The sequence below is a fragment of the Indicator indicator genome, chromosome 24 (genome assembly GCF_027791375.1).
Source record: "Indicator indicator isolate 239-I01 chromosome 24, UM_Iind_1.1, whole genome shotgun sequence".
Lineage (NCBI taxonomy): Eukaryota > Metazoa > Chordata > Aves > Piciformes > Indicatoridae > Indicator > Indicator indicator.
This window is the reverse complement of record NC_072033.1, coordinates 5,742,530-5,765,707: the sequence shown is the minus strand read 5'-3', so window position 1 is coordinate 5,765,707 and position 23,178 is coordinate 5,742,530. Positions and strand designations below refer to the sequence as shown.

The following is a 23,178-nucleotide window of genomic DNA, read 5'->3' as shown; positions in this document are numbered from 1 at the left end:
AGCTAACACACTTGAAGCCGTGAAGATTTACTTGCTCCGAAGAAAGGAATTCTCAGCTTCCTAAAGCAGTTAGCAAATGTGGTATCAAAACCCATGCAAATTCAGTTAAGTGTAATAACAGCTGTATGCAAACACTAGATTGGAGACTCCCAATAAAATCCAAAAGCCTGTCAGAAACACTCAGCAAAGCCCCAAGTCTGCATGATTAAACATTCTTTGGAATAAAAGGGACTCCTTTGAAAGCTCAGTTTGCATCAAAATGAGGAAAGAAATGCTCAAACTCTGGGAGATTTAATATAAAACCAAATAAAGCAAACTAGAAAATATCTGAGAACTAAAAAGCCGAAGGAGTAACCCCAGCCTTTCCTAATGCATAGCCAAAAAGGTAGAAAATAACACCACCACATAGCTTAGAGGAGATGCATCACAGCAGCACACCATTACTTTCTTTTTGCATCTCTGCTCTCCTTGAATAACATGCCAGAGCTCTACAGGAACAGGGGAAGTGCTGCCCTGGCATGAAACATCATCAGGAAAAAAAAAAAAAATCTGTTCTAAAACAAAGCTGATGAGTGAGCAGCATCGAAATATGAGGCTCAAAAAGGAACCTACCAGGGTGAAAAGGAATTCCAGAGTAAAAATACTACAAACAGTAGTTAACTATTTCTTGCTTAAAACTCCTTTAATCACAGAGGGTTTGAATGAGGCTTGAGATTAGGTTTTTGAAGGAGTGCAGGTCAAATGAGAAGCTCTTTACACCTCTGTGGTGTCCAGTGTTTACATTCACACTGAACAATCAGGTAGGAACTGTTAGAGAGAACAGAAACAGTGAGCTAAGCGTGAGCAGCTGCAGTAGGGAAGAGACATGATGGCTTTTATGAAGCAGAGTCATGTTTCATACATGTGAAGTTCATTGGAGGATTTGGCTCCACACCCTTTATCCACATGCTTGCTGGTTGATATCACTTCCTTGAATCTCCACAATATATTTGATAAAGTTCTTTTGCCAAAAGACCTTTAAAAGAAACTAATCTGACACAGGACAATCAGGAGCCAGCACAGAGATGCAGAGGAGAGAGCCTGTGTGGAAATTCCTCACCAGGAGGAGATTTTGGTCTTTGGTTACTACTGTAAGCATGTCCTTCAATAAAGCCTGAGCCTGCTGCCTCAGCACTGCACAGTGATCTTGAAGGTAGTAACTGATCAAGAAGCTGGAGCTCAAGTAACTCAAACATGGCCACATGGCAGCCAGCAGATTCCTGCCATTAAATTTCATGGAAAAACAAAGGCAGTGACCTCAGTCAAACTTGTATTTGGTGTGAAAAAGTTACTTTCAGAAGCTGGCAAGAAGGACAAGCTACTCTGGGGACCCACTGAATGTGCCAGGGTCACACAGCCAGGCACACCACCACTGCAGCTGCTCCCCCTGCAGGGGCCAGGCCCTGAGGACTCCTGCCCAAGCCCCTGAGGAGGGCCTGCAGCAACCTGACCAGGCCAGCCTCAGCCTGGAGTCAGAGGAACAGCCATTAGCAGAGGAACGAAATGACAGCATCACACAAGGGACAGGCAGGAGTGGGAAGTCACCCTCAATAAACATGTCCCTCTAGGAAAGGACATGAAAGAACAGGAAGCTTCACACCATGACTCATACACAATTACCCACCAGAAAAAGCTCTTTTCATTCTCATGGGAGCCCAACTTCCAACCAGAGCCTCCAAGACAGCAAACATCCCCAGAATTTAGGACCATTCTTACTCTTTATTCACAAATCATTTAGGATGAGGGCAGGGCACCTGGGAAAGGCAGAATTGTAGTTTCCTTTTTCCCCCTTTTTTTTCTGAAGGAAATTCAAACCGTCCTGGGAGAAAAAGGGAGGAGGATCCAAAGAAAAGATTTTCTGGATTCATATGAAAAGCACTCAAGTAGCATGAACACAACAATGAAAATCAGATGTTAAAAAGTATAACTGGCATCCTTTTGACTTAGTATAAAAAAAATCTGCTTCTGCCTTCTTTCTTCTGCTCTTTCAGTTATTTATTCACTTCAGTTCTGAAGGCATTTGTTTTTCCCCCATTTCTTCCATTCTTCTGGCACTAGTGCATCCTAGAAAGAAAAATCCAGAACATTAACTCTTCCAGACAACAAACCACTTCCTTGCGCAGTGAAAACATCCCCAGAACCCTTCCTTCTTAAAGAAGTTCACTGGGGTGATAAAACCAGCACTGCAATGGAACAGAGGACTGCAATCAAGGACAGAAACAGTCACACAAGGTGAAGGTTAACTTCTGGTGCAAAAGGGATGAATAAGCCTTGCAAAATAGGAACTGGGCTGAATGCAAAGCCTGCAGGTACCCTAACCACTCTTCTACTTTAAACAGGGCCAATCTATCCACCTGGAATCAGCTGGTTCATGTGAACACAAAAGAAAGATCTTCACATCCTCAAGAAGATGAAGTAGTCTAATGTGGCCATGCTAGACTCATCTTTGAGGTCCTCTGCTCTTCCAAGATGCCAGACATAGCCATTGCTATGGATGCCGGGCACTTGACAGTCCAGCTCTAGAAGCTGGTAACAATAGAGTCTTAACTGACATATCTGGGGCATCAGAAAACCCAGCAATAAGGACTTGTGACTGCACACAGCAGCAAAACCTAACACGGCTTGTGGGTAAGTTATTTGCAAGATAGTTCCAGAATCACTCACAGCTCAGAGGGAATTAGGAAGGTAAAACCAGGCTGAGAAACAGAGAACATGCAAGCTGTGGAGAACATGAAAAAGCTGAAAACCACTGTCCCAAAGCTATGGTAAAAAGAAGTGTCCAGGGACCAGAACAACACCAGCAAACATGTCTGGGGTGCAGGCAGCTTTCATCTACTAGATCAAGCAACAGCCATCTCCTGTTCCTCTTCAGTTACTTGTCATAGTTTGTTCTGTGCTCAAGGACCTCCCCAAGACTCCAGGGAGAGAAGCATCGTAGCAGGGGTAGGGGTTGTGGGGGACATGATGCCAAATTCTCCAGAGGTAGTTTTCATGAAACCATCCTCCGTGCTGTCTGATCTGCAGACAGGAGCTTGTACCACAGCACACATCTTCTCTGTGACACAGCCACCCACACTGGCTTTGTTTTACAGCACAGAAACTGAGCTCTGTTCAAGGCACTACGTGTGTGTGCCTGGAGCACTGACTGTGAACATGAAAGCAGAGGCTCAGGAGATGCACCAGTGCAGCAATTTCAGTCTCAGCACAGAGCTGGTCCCACATGCTCTCTCTCTTCCCCAGAATAAAACAGTGCACTGAAGGAGGAATTAAGTCAGAAAAGCACACTCAGAATGGGGTAGCATGGAGAGTATTGGGCAGCCTCCTGCCTTTACACCATTGTGAGTGCAGCAGCAAACTGGTACCTTGCCTGCTCAGAATGAAAGGAAACAAATCTGCTAAGTGATAACAGAGACCTGTCAGGTGATTGTACGGAATGGAGGGGCTGGCTGCTGCTGCCCAAGCCATGGTGACCAGATCAGTCTATCAGGAGGGTGAACCCTGGGTGAGGTCATGTTCTCAGCTCAGTGAGGTGGTGTTGACCTGGTTTTCACCACCTCAGGTGAGGATGTAATTTGGCAGTCAGAGTGCCTGGCAGCTGAATAACCAGAATAGTGCAGGTGGGGAGAGGGCTGCCAACAGCAGGATGGGAGCAACCCACCTCTCAGTCATCTTCTCCTCCAGCCAATATGACTACAGCTAGTAATTTACTTACAGGAATAATACTGCTTAAACCAGGTTTATTTCAGCACCTGATAGCTGCTTGCTGCCCCAGACAGCATATTCACATGTGCACACATTACCATACAGACTTCAGATGATTAAGGAGATCACACAAAGGCAATTGAAGTCTCGGAGGACACACACTGCAATATGCAAACCCAGCTGTAGCCAAGGACGCCCAAGGACTGATTTAAAGCCCAATAAGTGATGTTGGAAGGAAGCAGCTTCAGCTGATACCTTTTTGCACAAGGAGCGAATGATGAAGTGAAATGAAACAGGCAGCATGCCCAGGAAAGGCAAATTCCAAAAAGGCCCTTACTTCTAGGAGAGCTGGTCACTAGCAAAACCCCCTTTTACCGCAGCGTTCTATACTTTGCCAACCTACTGCTCTGCTCTGCAGCGATCCTGCCAAAAGGAGAGAGGAAAGAAAGGTTCAGAGAAGACAGGAAGGAGGAAAGCAGCCTTGCTCGAGGAACCAGAGCCAGCGACAGGAATGCAAAAAGCAAAACCAGGCCTTCTGGTAGCTTCTATAGAAAGATGTCTTATACAGTCCCCTTCCCACACCCGCCAGCAGGCTCCAGAGTGGATGAGCAGCTTTGCCTCCAAGTGCAATCTAGTTAATTATCGTTGCACTTCAGCATCTGAGACAGGCTGGCAGCACCTTAACAAAAAGATGTCTTTTTGAACTTTAAAGTCACTTATAAAGGGTTTCACTTTAGCTTAAGGTAGAAGTTTTACTTTCAAATTTGCCATTGTAGCTGCAGCTTCATGTCATTGAAGGTGAAAAAGCAGAGAGACACCCCCTGCAGTGTTTTGAAGTAGGAACCAACCACCTGCATTTATGTGCTAACAGAAGCCCTGGTTGAGCAAAGACACTTAGAAGTGAGCTTTATTGTGTTCTTTTTCCCCCAGAAAATGTATCCTAGGCAATCTGTAATTAATAATGATTTTACCACCATTCTTTAAATTAAAGAGGAAACATCATTAAATGACATAACACAGCCCAGCTGGAAATAAATCCCAGCAGAAACTGTTATGCTAAGAAGAAAAAGTGGAAAGGGCTGGACAACCAAAGCTGAAGAAGCTCAGAGGATGGTGTGAAAAGGGTTGATAACAACTGTCCTCCCTGCTACAGCCATGCACGCAGAGAGGTTTTAAAGACAACAGATCAATGCAAAAATCCCTGAAAATTATATTCTTGTGGGGTTTTACTGTTCTTGCCTTGGTTTTAATGGGGGATATGCCCTGGTTATACCTGGGGATATGTATGCCAATAGGTGTGCAAGGATGAACAACTCCCAGTGGCTCAAAAAGGGGAGGTGAGGAAAGCACAGGTTTGATGGCACAGCAGGTCAGTACCATCATCTTCCAAACCAAACTCTACCTTAGTACAAATGGGCTGAAACCTAAGTCTTGCATGGAAACATCCTGTAGCAGGAGGCGAAGGAATTGTCTGACCTCTAATTAATGCACCGTGTTGCAAGCTTGGGACAGGAAACTGGCTGCAGGCTGCTTAAGCCATGGCACAGCCACAAGGCACTGTATGGCAGAAAATACAAGTGTGAAGAGCCAGTCCAGTGTCATTACAGAACTGAATGTTGTATCCTAACATCTAGCAGGATTTGCCCTGGTTTTGCTCGGATGTGTTGCTCTTTCTTCAGCTGCTGCACACTTCCAGTAAGCATTTACTTCCCTTTTCTCCACAATCCCTCTCTAGACAGCAGAAAGCAGCAGTAAGATGCCTCCACCTTACCCTTCTCCTCTTCAAACTTCTCTCACAAGCATAGTCACAGACAAGTTGGGCCTCTTCTGAATTTATAGTGGCTGTCATGATCTAAGTCTTGTAAGAGCTTGACACATCATGTAGTAAAACAAATTTGTCAGTGTATGTGTCTTGCCAAATGCAGGTTTCCTCATGGAAAAGTGCACATTCTTCCACCTTTTGCTTTCTCCACTTGCCTGATAGCTTCAGCAAGTGGCTACGTGGACCGTCCTCTCTGAAGAGCAGTTAGCTGCATCTCAGTGTGAGCACCTCACTGTCCTGTCAGTTCAAGCCCTTACTCTGAATTCAGACAGGCAGGAAGGAGGGCCCCAGCAGACCATCTCCACACTCAAGATCCATGAAGCAGAAGCAGCTTCATCAGTGCAGCAGTTACTGAGACACAAGAGCACTGACATGACCTCCTCCCCGCTGACTTCAGAAGCAGCCCCCCCCACCACCCACCCCCCGCCTTACCGTTTTACTGCTTTCTGAGCCAGCATCCTGTTGCCTGCCAGGAATGTGACACCACCCAAAATGGCCAAGTACTTCAGAGTCTGGAACATGTTGAGCTGAGTCCAGTAGACATACATGAGCCCCAGCATCGCTGTGAAAAGACAGACAGAGCCCATGGCTGAAAGTGCATTTCAAAGATCAGCTATTTGTTATCTTCAAAACAATTTGTATGTTGTACTGCCAAGCATTTGGTTTCTATCTCATCTCTGAAGCTCTGCAAATGGCAGATGTAAAGATTAGACACTATTGCCAGGGCAAGAAGGTGTCTGGGTCTCCATACTGGAGAAAAATGTGACATTGACAGCTTGCAACTAACCCTCTTGTGGCAGAACTACAGGCAAATTATAGCCGTTGAGGGCTATTAAAAGGAGGAGGATACTCTGGATTCTGACAGAGGATATTAACCTTTGCACATCTGTAGGAGTTTACAGCTTTAGAAAGCTTCCAAGGAATCTGGCTTGGATTAAGCAACATGCTGTCATTCGGGAAATAGTAGATCCAACATTCTCCCAGCCTGCTATGTTTGTGAAATTCTACCATGACAGTAATAACTCTGCAACCAAGGACACGATAAAAATCAATGAAAAAAGAAAAAAATCCAGCCAAAGAACAAGAGGAGCTTTCACAGGAAGAGCTGTAAGGAAAAGATGTAGATGGTGGTGCTACAGGTTTCAATCCCCACAGTAACTCCCTGCTTACAAAGGATAAACACACAATAAAGGTAGTGTGAGCTCTGGAAATAAGAAGTTCTATTAAGTACAGATAAATGGTGTGAGAGAGGAGCCTGGATAATGAGGGCTGTTATAAGCTGATGGCCAAAACAGGTTTATCACCATATTAACAATCATGAAAAGCAGGAAGGCAGATGAAAACAAGAGAACAAATGTTATGCTATTATGTCATTACAGTTAATAGACCACAACCCATTACCCACCAGGCTCTCATCTGTAACTCCCAGGTGAGAAGGCCAAACAAAGCAGAAAGCCTCCGACACTTACCAGCATGTCCCATGTGAAAAACAAGGGTGCTGGGAGCAAAGCTGAAGTTGGAGATGTTGGCACCTATCTTTATCCACTAAAAGGAAGAGAGACAACACCTGAGTTATGACAGCCTTGTCAACACAAGCTTTTGCTTTAAACTTCAGTGCCTGTCAAGCCTGCTTGCTTTGAGTTCCTCCATGAATACAGTGTACTCCCTACAGCAGCACTTGTTTGCTACTGCAGGAGGACAGAGTAGGAATTTTGCTGAAGATAGCACTGTTAAACCCCTTCAGATAAAATTTCTCCTGCTGCTTCTGCTCCTCAGTTCTTTCTTAAACTGATGGGAGATATTGCTCCAAAGCTGATTTTTTCAGAAAAACAAATTTTGTTTCTATCCAGCTGAATTAATTTCAACTAAAAATACAAAAAAAAAAAAGAGGTTCTGGAGTCAACAAAAGAACAAGTACATAGATAAAAAATGTCTGCTCATAAAACCAACTTCAGTTTTCAGAGTACAAAAGAGAAAGGATGGAGGGTGGGAAACAAGAGCAGCAAGAAGAATTTTCTTTCAAGTGACATCAACATGTCCATTGTGATCTTCAGAGACCAGTGGACATGACCTGGATGCCAGCTTTCAGTGAGACCACCTAATGGGAAATGACTGTCAAGATTGGTTTCATTCTCTAAATAAGGACTAATTTAACTGCCTAGATGAGATTTTGTGCTGCACTAAGTTCAGAACACTGATCTCAGACAGTGAGTAGCAGCAGATGTTACAGCTACAGACACACAAATACTATGTCCATAAATGGGACTCAATCTGATCAAGCAGCACAGATGTTGTGATGGATACACAAAGTGTGAGGCAGAATCCCTGCTTTTTCCTGTCAGCTATAACTTAATCTGCCCACTGTTAGTTGGCATCCCTAGCAGAAGCACACTGGAGAAACTCACCCTACCTTCTTCTGCTAGCAGTTCTAGTTTTGACTGCAAACTCAGATACAGCAACACTGCCCTGCCATGTGCCAGCCACAGCACTGCTGTGCTAGTTGTGATTCACCAAGACTTTGGATAAGAAGTTTAGCTATTCAACCTCCTAAGTGACTTTGGACTGGATGGGAAAAAAAACAACATTCTTCTTTTGTGGTCCAGTTCACTCACCAGAATGAGCAGCAAAAGCAGAGGGGAGAGAATCAGTGCTGTGAAAGTGTTGGACACCACAGTGGGAGGCCTCTTCTCAGGTTCCCTGAAGAGGTGCTGCAAACAAACAAAAGCAACTTGTAAGTAGGAGTAATTCCAACAGAGCTGTTTCTCAGCTCCCCTAAGGACCAGCTGCAGCCCTGGTACTGTTCCCAGACGTTCCTCTGGAGGATAAACATTCCTCTCTTTAGGGCAAAGATTGGCTCTTCAAAGCAGAGTCTATTCCACTCTCTGCACATTTGATCTCTGTTACAGTTAACTTCTCCTTGCACTCACAGAAGCACTCACTCGCTAGCTTGTCACCAGAGCAGATGGCTGGATGAAGGAAATCATCTAAGGCAGAGAGCTTTCTGTGGTGCTCACCTAGTCACGATTTTCATGCTTGAATCTTCTCAGTGACACTCTCTCAAAGGTAGGACACAGTTTATTTATTCATAGTCCTGAGGACTGCAGCAACCTTCTTTCCATGAAGTAACTCTGGTCTGTCTCTAATTACATTACTGACATACTATTTTTATTTTTTTTTTAATGAGAAATGAGTTTTCAAAGATAAATTATGAGTACCAATAGTAGGACACAAGTTTTAGTTTTGACTGTACCTGGATTTCAGGTTTGGGAACAAAGAGGTTCTTGGACTGAACTGTGGATGGCGCATCCTCTTCTGGGAATTTGATCACAACATCAGCCTGAAATGAAATCGTGCAGCTTCATGAGGTTTGATCTCAATGTATTACAAGTTTTATGAAACCTGTTCCATCACTGTGGCCAGTTTCCTTATTTGTAATGATTTTCAAAGGAAACTAAGACAAAGCCATCAAATGTATGAAATAGTAATTTCTCCTCAACAGAGGCAGTAATGATGTCCACCCATTCCTAAAAGCTGGACTTATTTCCAGCTCAGCAACCACAGGCCAAACCTTGGAGCACTTGCTGTGAAATTACAAACCCATAAACCTTCTGGACTTCCTGTTCCACCACATAATGAAATGAATGATCATTTCTGCCTTGCTTTGATGTTTACTTAAAAACTTAAAAGTGAACAGCAAACCTCAGAGCCCATAAATGCCACAAAGATTCCAGTTTGCTACAGAGAACAAAACACTCGAGCTTTTTTCTTCCAAGACTGCCAGTTAACTCAAAGCCACATCACCACACTGCCAGCTACATACCACATTCCACAGGATTGGATTTTCCAGAGTGGCATCTCCAATTATCAAGTAAAGAGTATAGGTCCCAGAGGCAGAGTCAAATTCAGTCTTTCTTTCAGAGGTATCCAGTTCAAACTTGTAGACGTTCTTGCTGTCTGGTTCTGCCACAAACACCACCTCCTGGCCAGTCTTCTGGTTGTGCAGTCGGACAAAAGTCTGAAAGTAAAGATTGTAACACTTCTGGAGTAGCTCATGGGGTGTTTACAAATGCCACGGAAATGACAGATTTACCCCCAGATCAAAACCACAACATTAACAGATGCTGGAGTACAAACTGGGCACCTGGGTGTCCAGACCCCTGTAAATCAGCAAAGTTCTGTGTCTCTGTGTAATTGCAGTAACATGGGAGCAAGACCATCCAGTGGCCCCCTCAGGGTATAGGGTGGCAGACTGAATGTTACTCAGCAGGGTAGATGCAACAGCACACAGCAAAGACATATATACAATGTTTGTTGAGGGTATTTTCCCCCCTTTTTTCTATTTTATACAGGAAAAAGAAATTCTGCAGAAAGTCTGCATTCAAAGGCTTTTTCAATGAACAATCCATATTACCAACTCAGAAGTGTGTTTTGCAGTGCAGACTGCCTGTACTCATCCTGCAGAGTTAAATAAGACAGTGGCAGAGCCAGAAGAGGCTTCATTTAAACAGCCAAAACAAACATACTGAATCTACTTCCCACCTACCAAGATCAACAATCTTCAACAGTATGTGTCAGAGACATCAGCCTTCTCAAAACCTAATCAAACCTTTGTAAGACAGCTACTACCCCAGATGCTTCAAGATGGAGCACCTTGGTGACACAGCAATGATAAAAATTTGTCCTAACCTGGTGAGGGATGAGTTCAGCTCCACTGTTCACATCTACCAGCTGGAAGGATAGAGCAAAATTCTGGTGGCTGTCAGCAGTGAATGAGCCTTTGGCTTTGGCTGGGTAAGTTACCCTAGAAGGAAAAAAAAACAAAGAGAATGGAGGTGATCTTCCAAGAGATGGCTGTAGTTAGAAACTGAGGCACACAGGCCTGCTTAGCAGCTCTGCAGTCTACTTGGCATAGACAAGGCATTTATCAAGAAGTCAGGTGAACTAAAACATCATAGAATGGTTTGGGTTGGAAGTCCAACCCCCCTGAAGTGAGCAGGGACATCCTCCATTAGATCAGGTTGCCCAGAGCTCCATCAAGCCTGATCTTGAATATCTCCAAGGATAGGGCTTCAACTACCTCCTTGGGCAACCTGTTTCAGTGTTCCACTACCCTCATGGTAAAGAACTTTCTCCTATGTTCCTTCTCCCATAAATTTAGTGCAAGGAAACGAATGGAATTTTTTTAATAGCGTTTTTGTGGGCTACCTACCTTGCCCACTTTCAAATACAACAGTTGCTTGTTGTAAAGTTCAAAGGAACAGCACAGAAAGTTTTGCTAATACTAGACCCCACATTCCATTTAGCCAAGGCTAAGCCACAACCAAAGGTGTGATGGCAGCATAACAGAGAAAGCAGACACTCAAACTTCGGCACAGCAAGGCTGTATCAATACACACACAGAGGGGCCTCAGGGAAGGTGTGCAAACCAAGTTAAATCCCATATATTACATTCTATCTGATGGCAGTTCAAATCCACCCTTAGATGGTACAGCCCCAGCCCCAAACACAGTGTTCATGTTGCTTTGGAGCATCTCTACCAAAGCCCAACAATACCAGAAACATTAACACAGTTCTTTTAATTTGCTTTTGCAGAAAAAAATGGAACCAAAGAGTCAGGTTGCCTGGCTTCTGTATTATTTCAGTATTAAAGAAAACCACCTAACAAAATAATCAGTATCTTCCCAAAGAACTCACAGGTTTAGGACAAACAGGGTGTAGTTATTTCAATAAAAGATTCGTCTGGTTGAGCTGAAGTAGGTAAAGCTCAGAAGATCCCTTAAAGGCTCACACACCCCAAGTCGTTTTACCTGGTTGTTTTTGGTGCAATGCTCTGGTCTTTATCCACAGTAGAAAGATCTACATTAGTTATTCCAACTTCTGTAGAAACTTTTACTTTCAGCTGTAACAAAACAATAGAAAATCACTCAAGACTACTTTAAATATAGCAATTATGGTCAAATTCCCTGCAGATGCTTTAGTTGTTCTGTCCTCTTCACCGAAGAGGGTATTAGACTAAGCCAAAGATGGCACCTAACTTGGCCAGAAAGATCTACAGCAATTTACCTTCTGGCAAAGCTCCCATGTCAGTTGCTAATCCTAACCCACCACTTTCTTCCTGCACAAGCTGCCAGCTCAGAAGACATCAGCTTCTCAACCATGCTGGGATAGCTGTCCTTTGTGAGAACTGTTTTGAATGGAACAGCCCAACTATCCAGATCCAACCAGTTTTCCCTCTAAGCTAGCTATTAAAGTTTGCATCACATATGCTACAAGTTAAAGCTGTGTGTGCATAGGTACTTTGGCTCACTGGAGAGCAATTGGAGGTGAGAGAGGTCTCTGGACAGCAACCACTTATGCCTTTGTTTGCTCCTAAAGCCCAACAGGTTTCTAATTTTATTACCAGTAGGCAAAAGCCAAAGCATTCCTGCAGAGCTGCACTTTGTTCAGCAAGCTTTCCTTCAGCATCACAGCATTTCTCACCAGTGCAGGGCAGCCAGGAAGGCCCTGCCATTTATCACACTGTGTGAAGTGCAGCACAAACCCCAAGCAGTGGAATGACTTCCTGCTCTCTCCCCAGTCCCAAACCACAGACCATCACCGTCAGCCTCGCTGTGTTCAACTGATTTCAATCCTTCTAACATAAGCAGTTACTGCAGTCTGTAGTTTCTAATTAGCACATTTGTTCTCACAGCTTATAAATGCTCCCCTGGAGAATTAAAGTTTTACTGCCAAAATATTTTTCATCATACACCACAATTTATTATTACAGGTTTGCTCATGTGAACCAGCCCCACACCCTCACCACCAGACATAATTCACAGGGAACCTGTGGGGAAAAAGTATGTAAAAACATAAACCAAACTATTCAGGTCAGACTTCAAACACAATCTTGGCAGGTCCTTTACCACTAAAAGTGTAATTTAAGATAGAGGTTACCCCTGATAATAGAGCTATTAACATGCAGACTATTCCAGGCTAAGTTTAGTAAAGCCTTAGGTTGTGCCAAGCTGGGAGCAAAGAAAGATGGGCTAATGAAATATTGATTTAAAAAGAGTGAGGAGAAGGCAGTGCAGTGGCACAGAGCCCCTCCAGCTGAACAGTGCACAAACATCTCTCAAATATTTTAATGCCAGGAAATGTCGTCTCTGCTGGAGTAATAACCCACTGGTCCAGCTCATTACTGTCAAAACCACGGTGCATTAAGGACAATTAATGCTAATAACAGTAAGAAAAAAAAAAAAAAAGCAGTTCCCCCAGCAGTCCTCCCCCGTAACAATGTGTCTTATTAGAGGTGGCTGACACAAAGCTGCCCAGCGCTAATACATCCCTGCTGCCGGTACCTCCGTGTGCCAGCAGCCAGCTCAGGCAGCACCAATCAACCCCTTGTGACACTCCTAAGTGCCCCTACTACTGCAGTGACAGCAGCAGCTTGATACACAGCCTGTAAAAGTCAGCAGTTGTAAAGAAGTGTCTCCCCCCACCCCCAAGCTCACTATGTTGGGAGATTATTTTAAAGCTGGTCTCTTCCTTAAACAGGCTGTCAGCACTGGGTGACTACAGCAGTAGCCACGTTCTCCTCACTGGAGTAATTGTGAAAGTAAAACTGAGTGTTTATCATAGAATCATAGCACCACAGAATCATAAGAATCATTAAGGTTGGAGAGGACCTTTAAGATCAAGTCCAACCATAACCAAACCACCATGACCACTAAACTACATCCTGAAGCACCACATCTACAATGCTTCTTGAATCCCTCCAGGGGGGTGACTCCACCACCTTCCTGGGCAGCCTGCTCCAATGCCTCACCACTCTTTCAGGAAAGAAACTCATCCTAATATTAAATCTAAACCTCCCCTGGCATAGCTTAAGCCCATTTCTTCTCATCCTATCACTAAATCGCTTAGGAGAAAGAATCACAGAATTGTTTCAGTTGGAAAACACCTCTAAGATCATCAAGTCAAACTCTTCCTCAGAAAGATGTGGTTTAATACCTTTTGCCACCAAAAACAGGTATGTATGGATGAAGACTGCATTTGCATTGGTCACCATTTCTCCACTGCAAAAGCATCACCATATACACAGTTAAGAGTTGCCAAGGACCCCTTAAGTCTCCTCTAGTGCTCTAGTTTATACAGACAATAAATATTCAGCTTCCATACATCAGGCAATCACCAGGCAAGCCTTGAGACTTACAGATTCATACATTGAATGCTCTGAAGAACCAACATCCTCAGTAATCATTTTTGCATTGGGCTGCTCTATAAACACCTTCCACCTCTGAACATGTGCACTCCCAGGTATTCCATGTATGAACAGCTTTTGTCCACATGCTGTCATATCAGAACCTAAGTGATAAGTAAGTTTTGAAATCTACACAAACCTCTTTTGATTGTATAGTAATCTGGTTACTGCAGCCTGTAATCAGACTGGTCACTGTCACTGGTCATAATCTGTGTCAAAAGCCAACACATTACAGAAGAATGTGATAAAAAGGTCACACAACTGGTGACATCCTTACTGGGTATAAATAAAAAGGTGTTTCAGTGAAGAGGCACACAATGAGAATGCCAAAGAGCATACTCACCTCAACTTTGTTAGCAATGAATCGCTTATCTCCATCAACACTGATGGAGAAATCATAATAGCCACTTGCAGGTTTCACATTCATGAAGTTCAGCTCAAAGACGTCTCTGGAACAAAAAGGGCAAGGTGTTGAATGTCCCCTAGAACACTGACAGCAGCCTACAAATAGGTAACATCTTGCTACCAAACAGTTAAGCAGGTAAACAGACAAACAGCACAAAACTAACACCAAGTGTAGCAGGCAAAGAATTTTTCAAAGTCTGCTGAAAAAACATTTCCATTTCCCAGTCAAAAGAAATAGCAACAGAAATTCACGATCACTCCCAAACCTGCTCAGTCACCTGTTAGCAACCAAGCACAATGCAGTGTTTTGAGATTTCTGTAGACTCACACAATGGTTTGGGTTGCACGGGTTTCAAGGTCATTTGGTCCAAAGCCTCCTGTAGTCAGAAGGGACATCTCCAACTAGAGCAAGCTGCTCAGAGCCCCAGCCAACGTGACCTGGGATGTTTCCAAGGATGGGACATCTACCACCTCTCTGGGCAACCTGGGCCAGGGTCTCACCACCCTGAATGTAAAGAAGTTCTTCATTCTCTCTCGGCTGAATCTCCCTCTTTTAGTTTAAAACAATCACCTCTTATCCTGTTGCAACAGGCCCTGCTAAAGAGATTGTCTCCATCTTTCTTACAAGCCTCCTTTAAGTCTTCCTGGAGTCTTCTCCAGGTTGAACAACCCCAACTCTCTCATCCTTTCTTCACAGCATCATATGAACATTTCCAGGTGGAAGAACACAGAACTAAGTCCAACACTGTTTAAATTACAGCTGTTTCCCTTACAAACTGTAAAACTAAGATTATTTTCTTACCCTGAGAGAGTGAATGCTGCCTGTTGAAGGACAGTAGCTTTGTTAGATGCAGACTTGGCATAGTCGAGCTTTACAGAAGCTTGAGTCAGCGGTTGGGACATAACATTTGTCACTTGCAGCTACAAGAGAAAACCAAGGATCTCCATGAATCCCTTTGTTCCAGAGGGAATGCAGGAGCACAGATGACTTGCTACCCCTCTGTATTGCACACCCACAGTTCTCCCCTGCCCAGCACCCCAGATTCACCTAACTCTTCAACATAACTGGGAAAGATGAAGTTTGTTATCAGCTGAGCTGATTTCCACACAGTGCCTTCTCAAGGAGGTGTGTGGTAAGCCCTGAGGAAGCAGAGGTTCCTAAGAATCGCTTCTTCAAAGTACTAAAGCCCCAGATCTATGGAAACCAGAGTGCTGGAGCTAAAAATGAAAGACATCATCTTACACATTCAGTCAACCCAGACATGCAAGACTAAAGACTGAGCCAATGTTAAGGTTAGGAGAAAGGCCTCACCTTGAGTACAGGCTGATGGTGAGACACAGCTGCAGGCCCCTCAGGGACAATGATGACAGGCAAGTGGTAGCGGTTCTGTGACAACGAACCAGCAGCACAGGCAACACTGAAGGCCTCTGAAAGTGTCTCGAAATTCTTCTTGCTAAAAATTGCATTCATCAGCTGGATAATTTGATCCTGAAAGAGGAAAAGTAAATCATATGTGAGCACTAGCAGCTCACCACAACACTGCAGCCTGGCTCAGCAGAATGTTATTAATAAAACCCTCATTCACAAAGGCTGTTTAATTTCCCACTCGCTTTAAAAATAACTCAAGTTGTGAGGTAAACCCAAATTAGCTATCTTTTGAATGTCAGGTTAGTGTTCTTACTCTTGGCTGGGAGCTTACAACCACAATGGCTGAAAACTTGCAAAACCAGACTCTGGATCTACTCCTTCAAACTACATGGTTCAGAATGGAAGATGCCATCAGCTCAACCACCCAGACTGTGTGCAGCTGCAAAAAGACAATTGGGCTCCAGAAGCCATATGATTGCCTTCATACGGAGGAAAAGGACTAGGCTAGATGTCCTGGCTGCCTGCCAAGCTGGGAAGGCCACAGGGCACAGATGCAAAGCATCCTAATGGCTCTAGAAGGAGCCAGGCTAGGCCCATGCAGGCTTATCCCCTTAGGCTCAGCAGTGTCCTCAAGTTAAGAGGATTAGTTTTAAAGCAGTACCACTGGGAGCACGGAGCCAGCTCTGGCTCTGGGATGTGCCAAAGCTAATTTGTTCTCTCCAAAGGAGTAGGACTGTGTTCCCCAGCTGGTTTTGCAGCCTGACCCTGTGGGGTCAGTGCATCTGCTCCATGCTCTGTGTATCTCAGATTCTTATATCACTCCCTGCTAGTCCGGAAAACAGAGGGATTGGTCACCTGTTCTTTGATCCAGGCAAAGGATTATGGGATAAACTAATCAGAAATGAGAATAGTCAGAGACAATCCCAAATAAAACAACAAGCACACAACTAAGTAACACTGTGTTGGTTTTGGCTGGGGTAGAGATCATTTTCTTCATAATTGCTGGTACAGGGTTGAGTTTTGGATCTGTGCAGGAAACAGTGTTGGGAATTCAGGGATGATTTGGCTATTCTTGAGCAGCCTGCACAGCTTCTCACCCCACCAGGGAGTAGGGTGAAGGTGCACAAGACATTGGGAGGAGGCACAGCTGGGACTGATCGAAGAGATTTTCCAGACAATAAGATGTCATGCTCAGCATATGAAGCTGATAGAGAAAGAGGGAGGTAGAGGGACATTCAGAGCGTTGGCATTTATCTTCCCAAATAAGTGCGTGGTGGAGCCCTGCTTCCCCAAAGATGGCTGAGCAGCTGCCTGCCCATGGGAAGTGGTGAATGAATTCCTTGTTTTGCTTTACCTGTTAAACTGCCACGAGCCCAGCCCATGAGTTTTCTCCCTTTAATCCTTCCAGTTCTCTCCCCAGTCTCACTGTGGGGAAGTGAGCAAGTAACTGTGTGGGGCTGTTGCCAGCTGGGGTTAAGCCACAACCTACAAAGAACACTGCTGAAGGCATCTCAAATTTTTTTCACCCTCCTACATGTATCAGTGAGCACCAACATACATTACAAGTAGAGGAAGCATCCAGAGAGATGCTGCAGCACTGTTCATTTATGTAGAGGGCATGACATAGCTCCAGACCCTCATCAACATTGACTTTCTCATTTAAACTGCAGTGGCAAAACCACTACGTGTTAATTTTTAAAGAGAGTTTTGTGATGCTCTGGAGGCACTGTCATTGCTCACAAGAGATAAAGCTTTATGCCCTAACAATAGCTCTTCTGACAGCACAATTGTGACACAACACTAAAACAATTTTCCTTAATTGATTTTTATTTTTTAAGCATCATTCAGATGCTGACAGTTTGAATTGTGTGTAGCAGAATCACCACCTCAAAAATGACATCAAAATTACTTTGATTTAGTCTGTTTGGCAGCAGCTTGGAAGAGAGATGGGAATGAACTCATCAAATGTCTTACAGTGGCTTCTGTCTCAACCCTGTCACTTCACTGCATGCTTTAGGGAGCTGCCAGTCTCAATCAAAGTACATCTTGCTCAATTAACTTGTTGTGGCAAAAAATTACTAAGTGGATAGCTTGCAGAAATGATTTCTAGCTTAATCGGGCTCCAAAGGAATTTCTGACAGTCCCTCATTCCAGCCAAGAAGTTTTTGCATCCAAATTCCTGTAAGCATAAGGCACTAATATAGTCTCCCTTTTGGGTACCCCAAACTAGGCTGCCTGCATTTCCTCACAGGTAAACAACATTTCCAAACCACTTTGAAACGCTATAAAGTGCTAGAGAAGTGCCAAATACCAGAACAAACTCTGAAACACGAGGGGTTTTCTCAACAGCTTGTCTCAATAAAGAAGAGAAAAACAGGGCCTCACTCACAATTTCCTTCTGTACATTTGAACAAGAGAAGAACAAACCAAACTCAGCCTGTGGTCTCAAAGGTGGAATTTCCTCCTTCATTCTGTTACCTAGCATTCCCTTCAAGATGTCCCTTTTCACTGAGCATGCTCATTATTTCTTACAGTAGAAACTCCATCCAGTTATACCAGCCTCTCACACTGCACACTAGGGACTAGGTAGATCCTTTCTGTGACCTACAGAATGCAAAGAAAGGAAAAGGCAGGCACCAACCTCCTTCATTGCTGGCTCTGTTCCCACATGGTCTGACAGCTTATAGGCAGCAGACACAAACAGTGCAGTAGTCTCAATTCCTTCTTCGAACTGCAGATAAACTCCACCCAGGTCATCCAGGCGAGCAACAAGATCCTGACAGAAAGAGTTATTAAAATTTTGATTGCATTCTAGGAGATGCACAGAAGTTAACTCTGCTGTTAGGTCTGTAAAAAAAGAGTATCTGTATGGAATCACAGACATATTTTGTAATAGTCATTCAGAAACGGATAGAAAGAAATCTTCAGCCTTTAGTTGATTTAATTATAATAACTGTTCAAGCAGTTAAAAAGTATCTGCTTCAAAGGAAGAGTCAAGCCACCCACATCGTGCAGGCAAGGGATTAGCCAGGTTGGTATCCCATTTCATGTTTGACAGTAACACACCTTTTAGTACTACAGAGATCTAATTGCTGAACAACCAGAAAGCATAATGTGTTCCTACCTCTATCTCCTCAACTATTCCACTCAGATCCGCCTGCTGGGACAGGTAAGATGCCGTCTCCAAAGCCTGGATGGTTCTTAAACAAGAAGAAACAAAACCAAACAACTCTATGATTTTTTCCTTCTTTGAAATCAAAGCAACTACAGTTTCTATTCTGAATGAGGTATAAAGCCAGCAGCCACTGCATTTAGTTGACTCAAGACAACTAAGATTTAGTTGTCACTAAGATTTAGTGAAAACACAGCAGGCATTATGGAATGTCACTGCAGCTGCATCAGTGCTGCAACAAACTCTTGGATTTGAAAGCAGAGAATAAACCAAACTCTGATCCCTGCACAGATACCCAGGATTGCTACTGAGGCTTCCAGGATCCCACTCTTTTTTTTGAAGAAAGTTTTGAAGTTTCCTCTCTTCCCCAGCTCTTAAGGAAAGCTCTGCTCTCTCATTCACACTAAAACTACTTAATTTTCTAGTGATAAATGCCACGATTCCTTCTGCTTACTGGCACTCATGGTACAGAGTCTGAGACACAGCAGCAAGTCTGCTGCAACCACAAACAACACAGAACCATAACTGGGTATTAAGTCAAAAATCCATTGTGAATCTTTCTAAAAGAGGAAACATCTTAGGGCTATGTCCTCTCCATGACCATTGTTCTTGAACTGAACTGCATACACGTAAGTTTGTTTGCAAAATCACACAGAAAAGAGCTCCAAGACAACATTTTTCATTCCCCTGTAAGGACAATCATCAACTGGACAAATGCACCAAGATGAAAGCACAGCAGCTACTCTACTACACCTACACTATAAAAATTCACTGTTAAAATATCCTTCACTCCAAAGTCCAGCTGCCTAGAGGATAAAAAAGCAGCAGTCAATCATTTCTGTCTGAAAGACTTACGCCAGCACGTTTTCTTCTTTGCTAAGACGAGCAGTAAGAGCACTAAGAGCTTCCTGAGATGCTAAAGGAAGGCCAAAGCCACTCAGCGCCCCAACAGCGTGGAAGATTTGGGTGATTGAGGAATCCTCACTGACAGCTGCAAGCAGCAGCTCCCTGGTCTCATTTGAAATGGTAACCTGAGGGAGAGCACAGGGAACATGTTAAGACACACTTGAAAAAACAAGGCCTTTAGTCACCAGATTTCTTCCTGGAGCAACACACTTCATTGCTAAACTGTAAACTTTTGGGTAAGAGCCCTTTCGCATTCATTACCTTGTAGCTTAATTAATGAAATCAAAGCTTTGCTGTCAGCTGTTAATTAAACAGGATAATCAGTGATTCAGATTTATCCTGGTAACTTGCTACTGCTTTTCATCTAGCAGCATATCACCATGCAGCAGCTGGTGGTATTGATGAAAAATAGGACATGGATAACCTACCATCAGGTAGGTCTGCATTTATATCCATTTGTATCCTCGCTGTGATTCAGCATGGGACTTTCACCCCATCAGTTTATCACCTACCATAGAGTCTGTCACTGACACAACTGCTGTGGATTCTGTGATAAGGTGCTGACTCCTTTTCTCTTAGCCCCAATGTTTAATTAAGGAACACCCCTTCAGAACTACTCTGGACCAAACACGTCCTCTGTAAAAATGTTTACACTCTGCCTTGTATAAAGAAGTGCCAGACACTTCCTGACTTATTTACTCAAGGCACAACAGAGTACGATCCGCTACAAGAAGGTAAAAGTACAGGTTATATCTAAACTAAACCTAAGAAGAACTGAGGGTAAGTATTTCATTGGAGACGCCTGTCCTGAAAGCTCAGGGCTCTCAACTCACCTCACAGCCAGACAGGACCCGGATAGACTGTGCAGCATAGAAGAGTGAATCGACACTGCTGGAGTCCACATGAGATTTGATGAAACTGCAGGCAACCTGTGAGGGAACAGAAGATATTGCAGTACTGACTTAAGCTATCGAGAGATTTAAATGATACTCCAAGGCAATTTAATGTGCATTAAAGGCAAACAGAATCCTTAGTAGTGATGCCACAGAGCCCAGAACCCCTCAGATCCTATGCTAAGTGTTGCATAGCCACAAAGGTGGTTCCTGGTAAAAACAGATGAGTGATTTTCACACAAACTCTACTGCAACCAGAATTCGAATTTAAATAGAGTATTATAAGACCTACGAATATAAAGGTCCTGTGGATATATTAAGTAGGGAAAATCTCCCAGGATAAAGGAGATGAACAGAAATTCTGTGGGCAAGCTCCCTTCCCAGCTGCAGATCACACACTCACTAATGGATGCAGAATACGGGATTTCAAAGCACAGAAAGAAAAAAAAATGGGTAAGCAGCTATGGTAAGAAGGCAAGCAATGAGACTGTTTGTTATTCTGCAGCCAGCCTGTTACTAAATGACAACTAGACAGAGAGATCATTAAAATTCCATTTTAACCAGGAAATAACTAAGCATTTAACTGCTTATACATAAATCACTAAGTTTTGAGTATATGCAGTATAGGTCTTTCCAAGTAGGACAGGATTTCCATGCTACAGTTACCCTGGAGTACCAATATATATTGAAGACTTACCCCTAGATATTATTTTCACTATTTAGCTACACTTTAAAGTCTCATCCCATGAAGAGATACTCTGTCCAGAAAAGTCTCACCTCAAACCTCAAGGAACAACTAAACAATTAATGTTTAGCTGCAGAAGCAAAGGCTGTATCATCACTGCCAAACCCAGGAAGCGTTAAAAATTCAGCCACGCTGACATAAACTAGAGCAGCAACTTCCAGCTTAGCCCACAGAGGACCAGGTATGCAATGTGGCAAACCCCAACATCAACAAAAGCCTTACAGCAAAGAGTTTGAGATGCAAATGCACAACACTTTTAAGAGAAACTAAGTGCAAATGATTGAGAACTACTGAACGAGCTGAATTTATGAGGAGAGAACAAACTGATATTTACAGCTTGGGAAGCTTGAATGTACACCTAAGTGGGTGTGTCTGTGTAAGCAGGTTGTGACAAGGATAACTAGCAACATTTAAACTAGAAACGTTTACAAACATAAAAGCCAGCAAGCATTATGCTGATGCCAGAAGCTTCTGCACACAAGGGAAGGCATTTTACATACAAAAATAGAAAGGTCATGCGAGCTGGCTGAATTCAGTGTTGAAACCGAAATGAATATTGAGAGTTCTATTTAAGAGGGCAGCAAAGCCAACATGCCACAGGCAGAAACCTTCACAAAACAGTGAAGGAAACCAATAGCTACAGCGATTATCACAACACCATGGAACAAGTGAGCCCTGAAACCATCATATAGAGAAAGTAAGCGTAAGAGAGCCCATGGCATCATACTGCCTAAGCATGCAATTTATTCAATTAACACACTTGAATTGTACTTACCAATGATTTGCTCTGACAGTTACTAAGAGCATAATGCACATATGCTTTACGTTTTTCTCACAGTCCTGCTAAAGCAGAGCTCATGATTTAACCTCATCATCATGAAATCATTGAATGGTTTGGGCTGGAAGGGGCCCTAAGGATCATCTTGTTTTGCCACAAGCAGGGTCACCTTCTAAGGTTTGAACAAGGCTGTTCAAACCCTCGTCCAACCTAGCCTTGCACGCTTCCAGTGAGAGGGCATCACAGTTTTGTGGGCAATCTGTTCCACATTACGGCTCATACGTGGCTGCAGTGCTTCGCTCACAGCTTCTCAACACTGCAAACCGCCCGTGTGAGGGGCCCTACCAGAGGGGCGAGGATTGGGGGAGCGGCAGCACTGGCGGCTCCTCCATCGCTCACCTTTTCGTTCGCCACCCGCACACCCAGGCTGTTGAGGCCCACGATAGAGTAGAAGGCGGCCTGCACATCAGTGAAGGGCTGCTCCAGCGTCGCGCGCAGCCGGGCCAGATCGCGGGCGGTGAGGCGGTGGCTAGGGGCCAGGGCCTGGGCACCGGCGAGGAGGAGGAGACTGAAGGCCGCCGCCAGACGCAGCCGCCGGCCTACGGAGTAGACAAACAAGTTACTCTGCGGCCCTCCCATGCTGTACCGAACACCGCGCCCGCGGCGCCGCCCTCCCCCAGCCCGCTCCCCGCCGCAGCCCGCGCCTCACCCGGCGCCGCCATGATGCCGCCTGGGCCACGGCGCGGCTTCCGCCCCGCGCCCCGCCCCGGCCTGCACCATCACGGGGGAGGCAGGAGTGACGGCGTATTTAGAAGCGGGGGCCTCAGGCCCACGAGAGCCCGTTATAGACACCGGCAAGCTCTAAAACAGAGCATTCCGCTAGAAGATGACGGGAATCTAGGGGGCAGGCGGGCGGCTGCAGGGTGGCCCGAGGAGCTGCAGCAGCGGCTCCCCCTAGGAGCAGGAGTGGTACGGCCCCGCCAGCGGCGGGCGGGGGCGGCCCCTGGCGAGGATGTGGGCCGCACTGATTGGCCCGGCCGCTCGCTGCGGCGCTCGGCGGGAAAGCGGCGGTCTTAAAGGGGACGAGGAGCAGAAGGGTGGTCGG

At 44.5% G+C, this 23,178-nt stretch overlaps 1 protein-coding gene across 1 annotated transcript; it reads right to left on the bottom strand.

Moving 5' to 3' along the window:
* Positions 1–1,752: 1,752 nt before the first annotated feature.
* On the bottom strand, positions 1,753–22,834 carry RPN2 (ribophorin II). The gene is made up of 18 exons (XM_054391814.1): positions 22,783–22,834; positions 22,473–22,672; positions 20,491–20,586; positions 19,607–19,782; positions 18,704–18,779; positions 18,221–18,355; positions 15,523–15,699; positions 15,013–15,131; positions 14,149–14,254; positions 11,371–11,462; positions 10,250–10,364; positions 9,384–9,578; positions 8,814–8,900; positions 8,176–8,271; positions 7,033–7,108; positions 5,996–6,125; positions 4,079–4,164; positions 1,753–2,103 (listed from the first exon to the last, which is right to left on the bottom strand). Exons 1-17 carry the CDS (start codon positions 22,793–22,795, stop codon positions 4,113–4,115), a joined length of 1,941 nt encoding a protein of 646 aa, XP_054247789.1. The 5' UTR covers positions 22,796–22,834; the 3' UTR covers positions 1,753–2,103; positions 4,079–4,112.
* Positions 22,835–23,178: the final 344 nt, after the last annotated feature.

Bases quoted from the DNA above. Each gene is read 5' to 3' on its own strand.
- RPN2 (XM_054391814.1), bottom strand. The intron at 10,365-11,370 runs GTAAAACGACTT...TTTTCCTTCTAG, and splicing joins ATTGCACCAAAAACAACCAG to GGTAACTTACCCAGCCAAAG. The intron at 8,272-8,813 runs GTACAGTCAAAA...GTTTGTTTGCAG, and splicing joins TTCCCAAACCTGAAATCCAG to CACCTCTTCAGGGAACCTGA.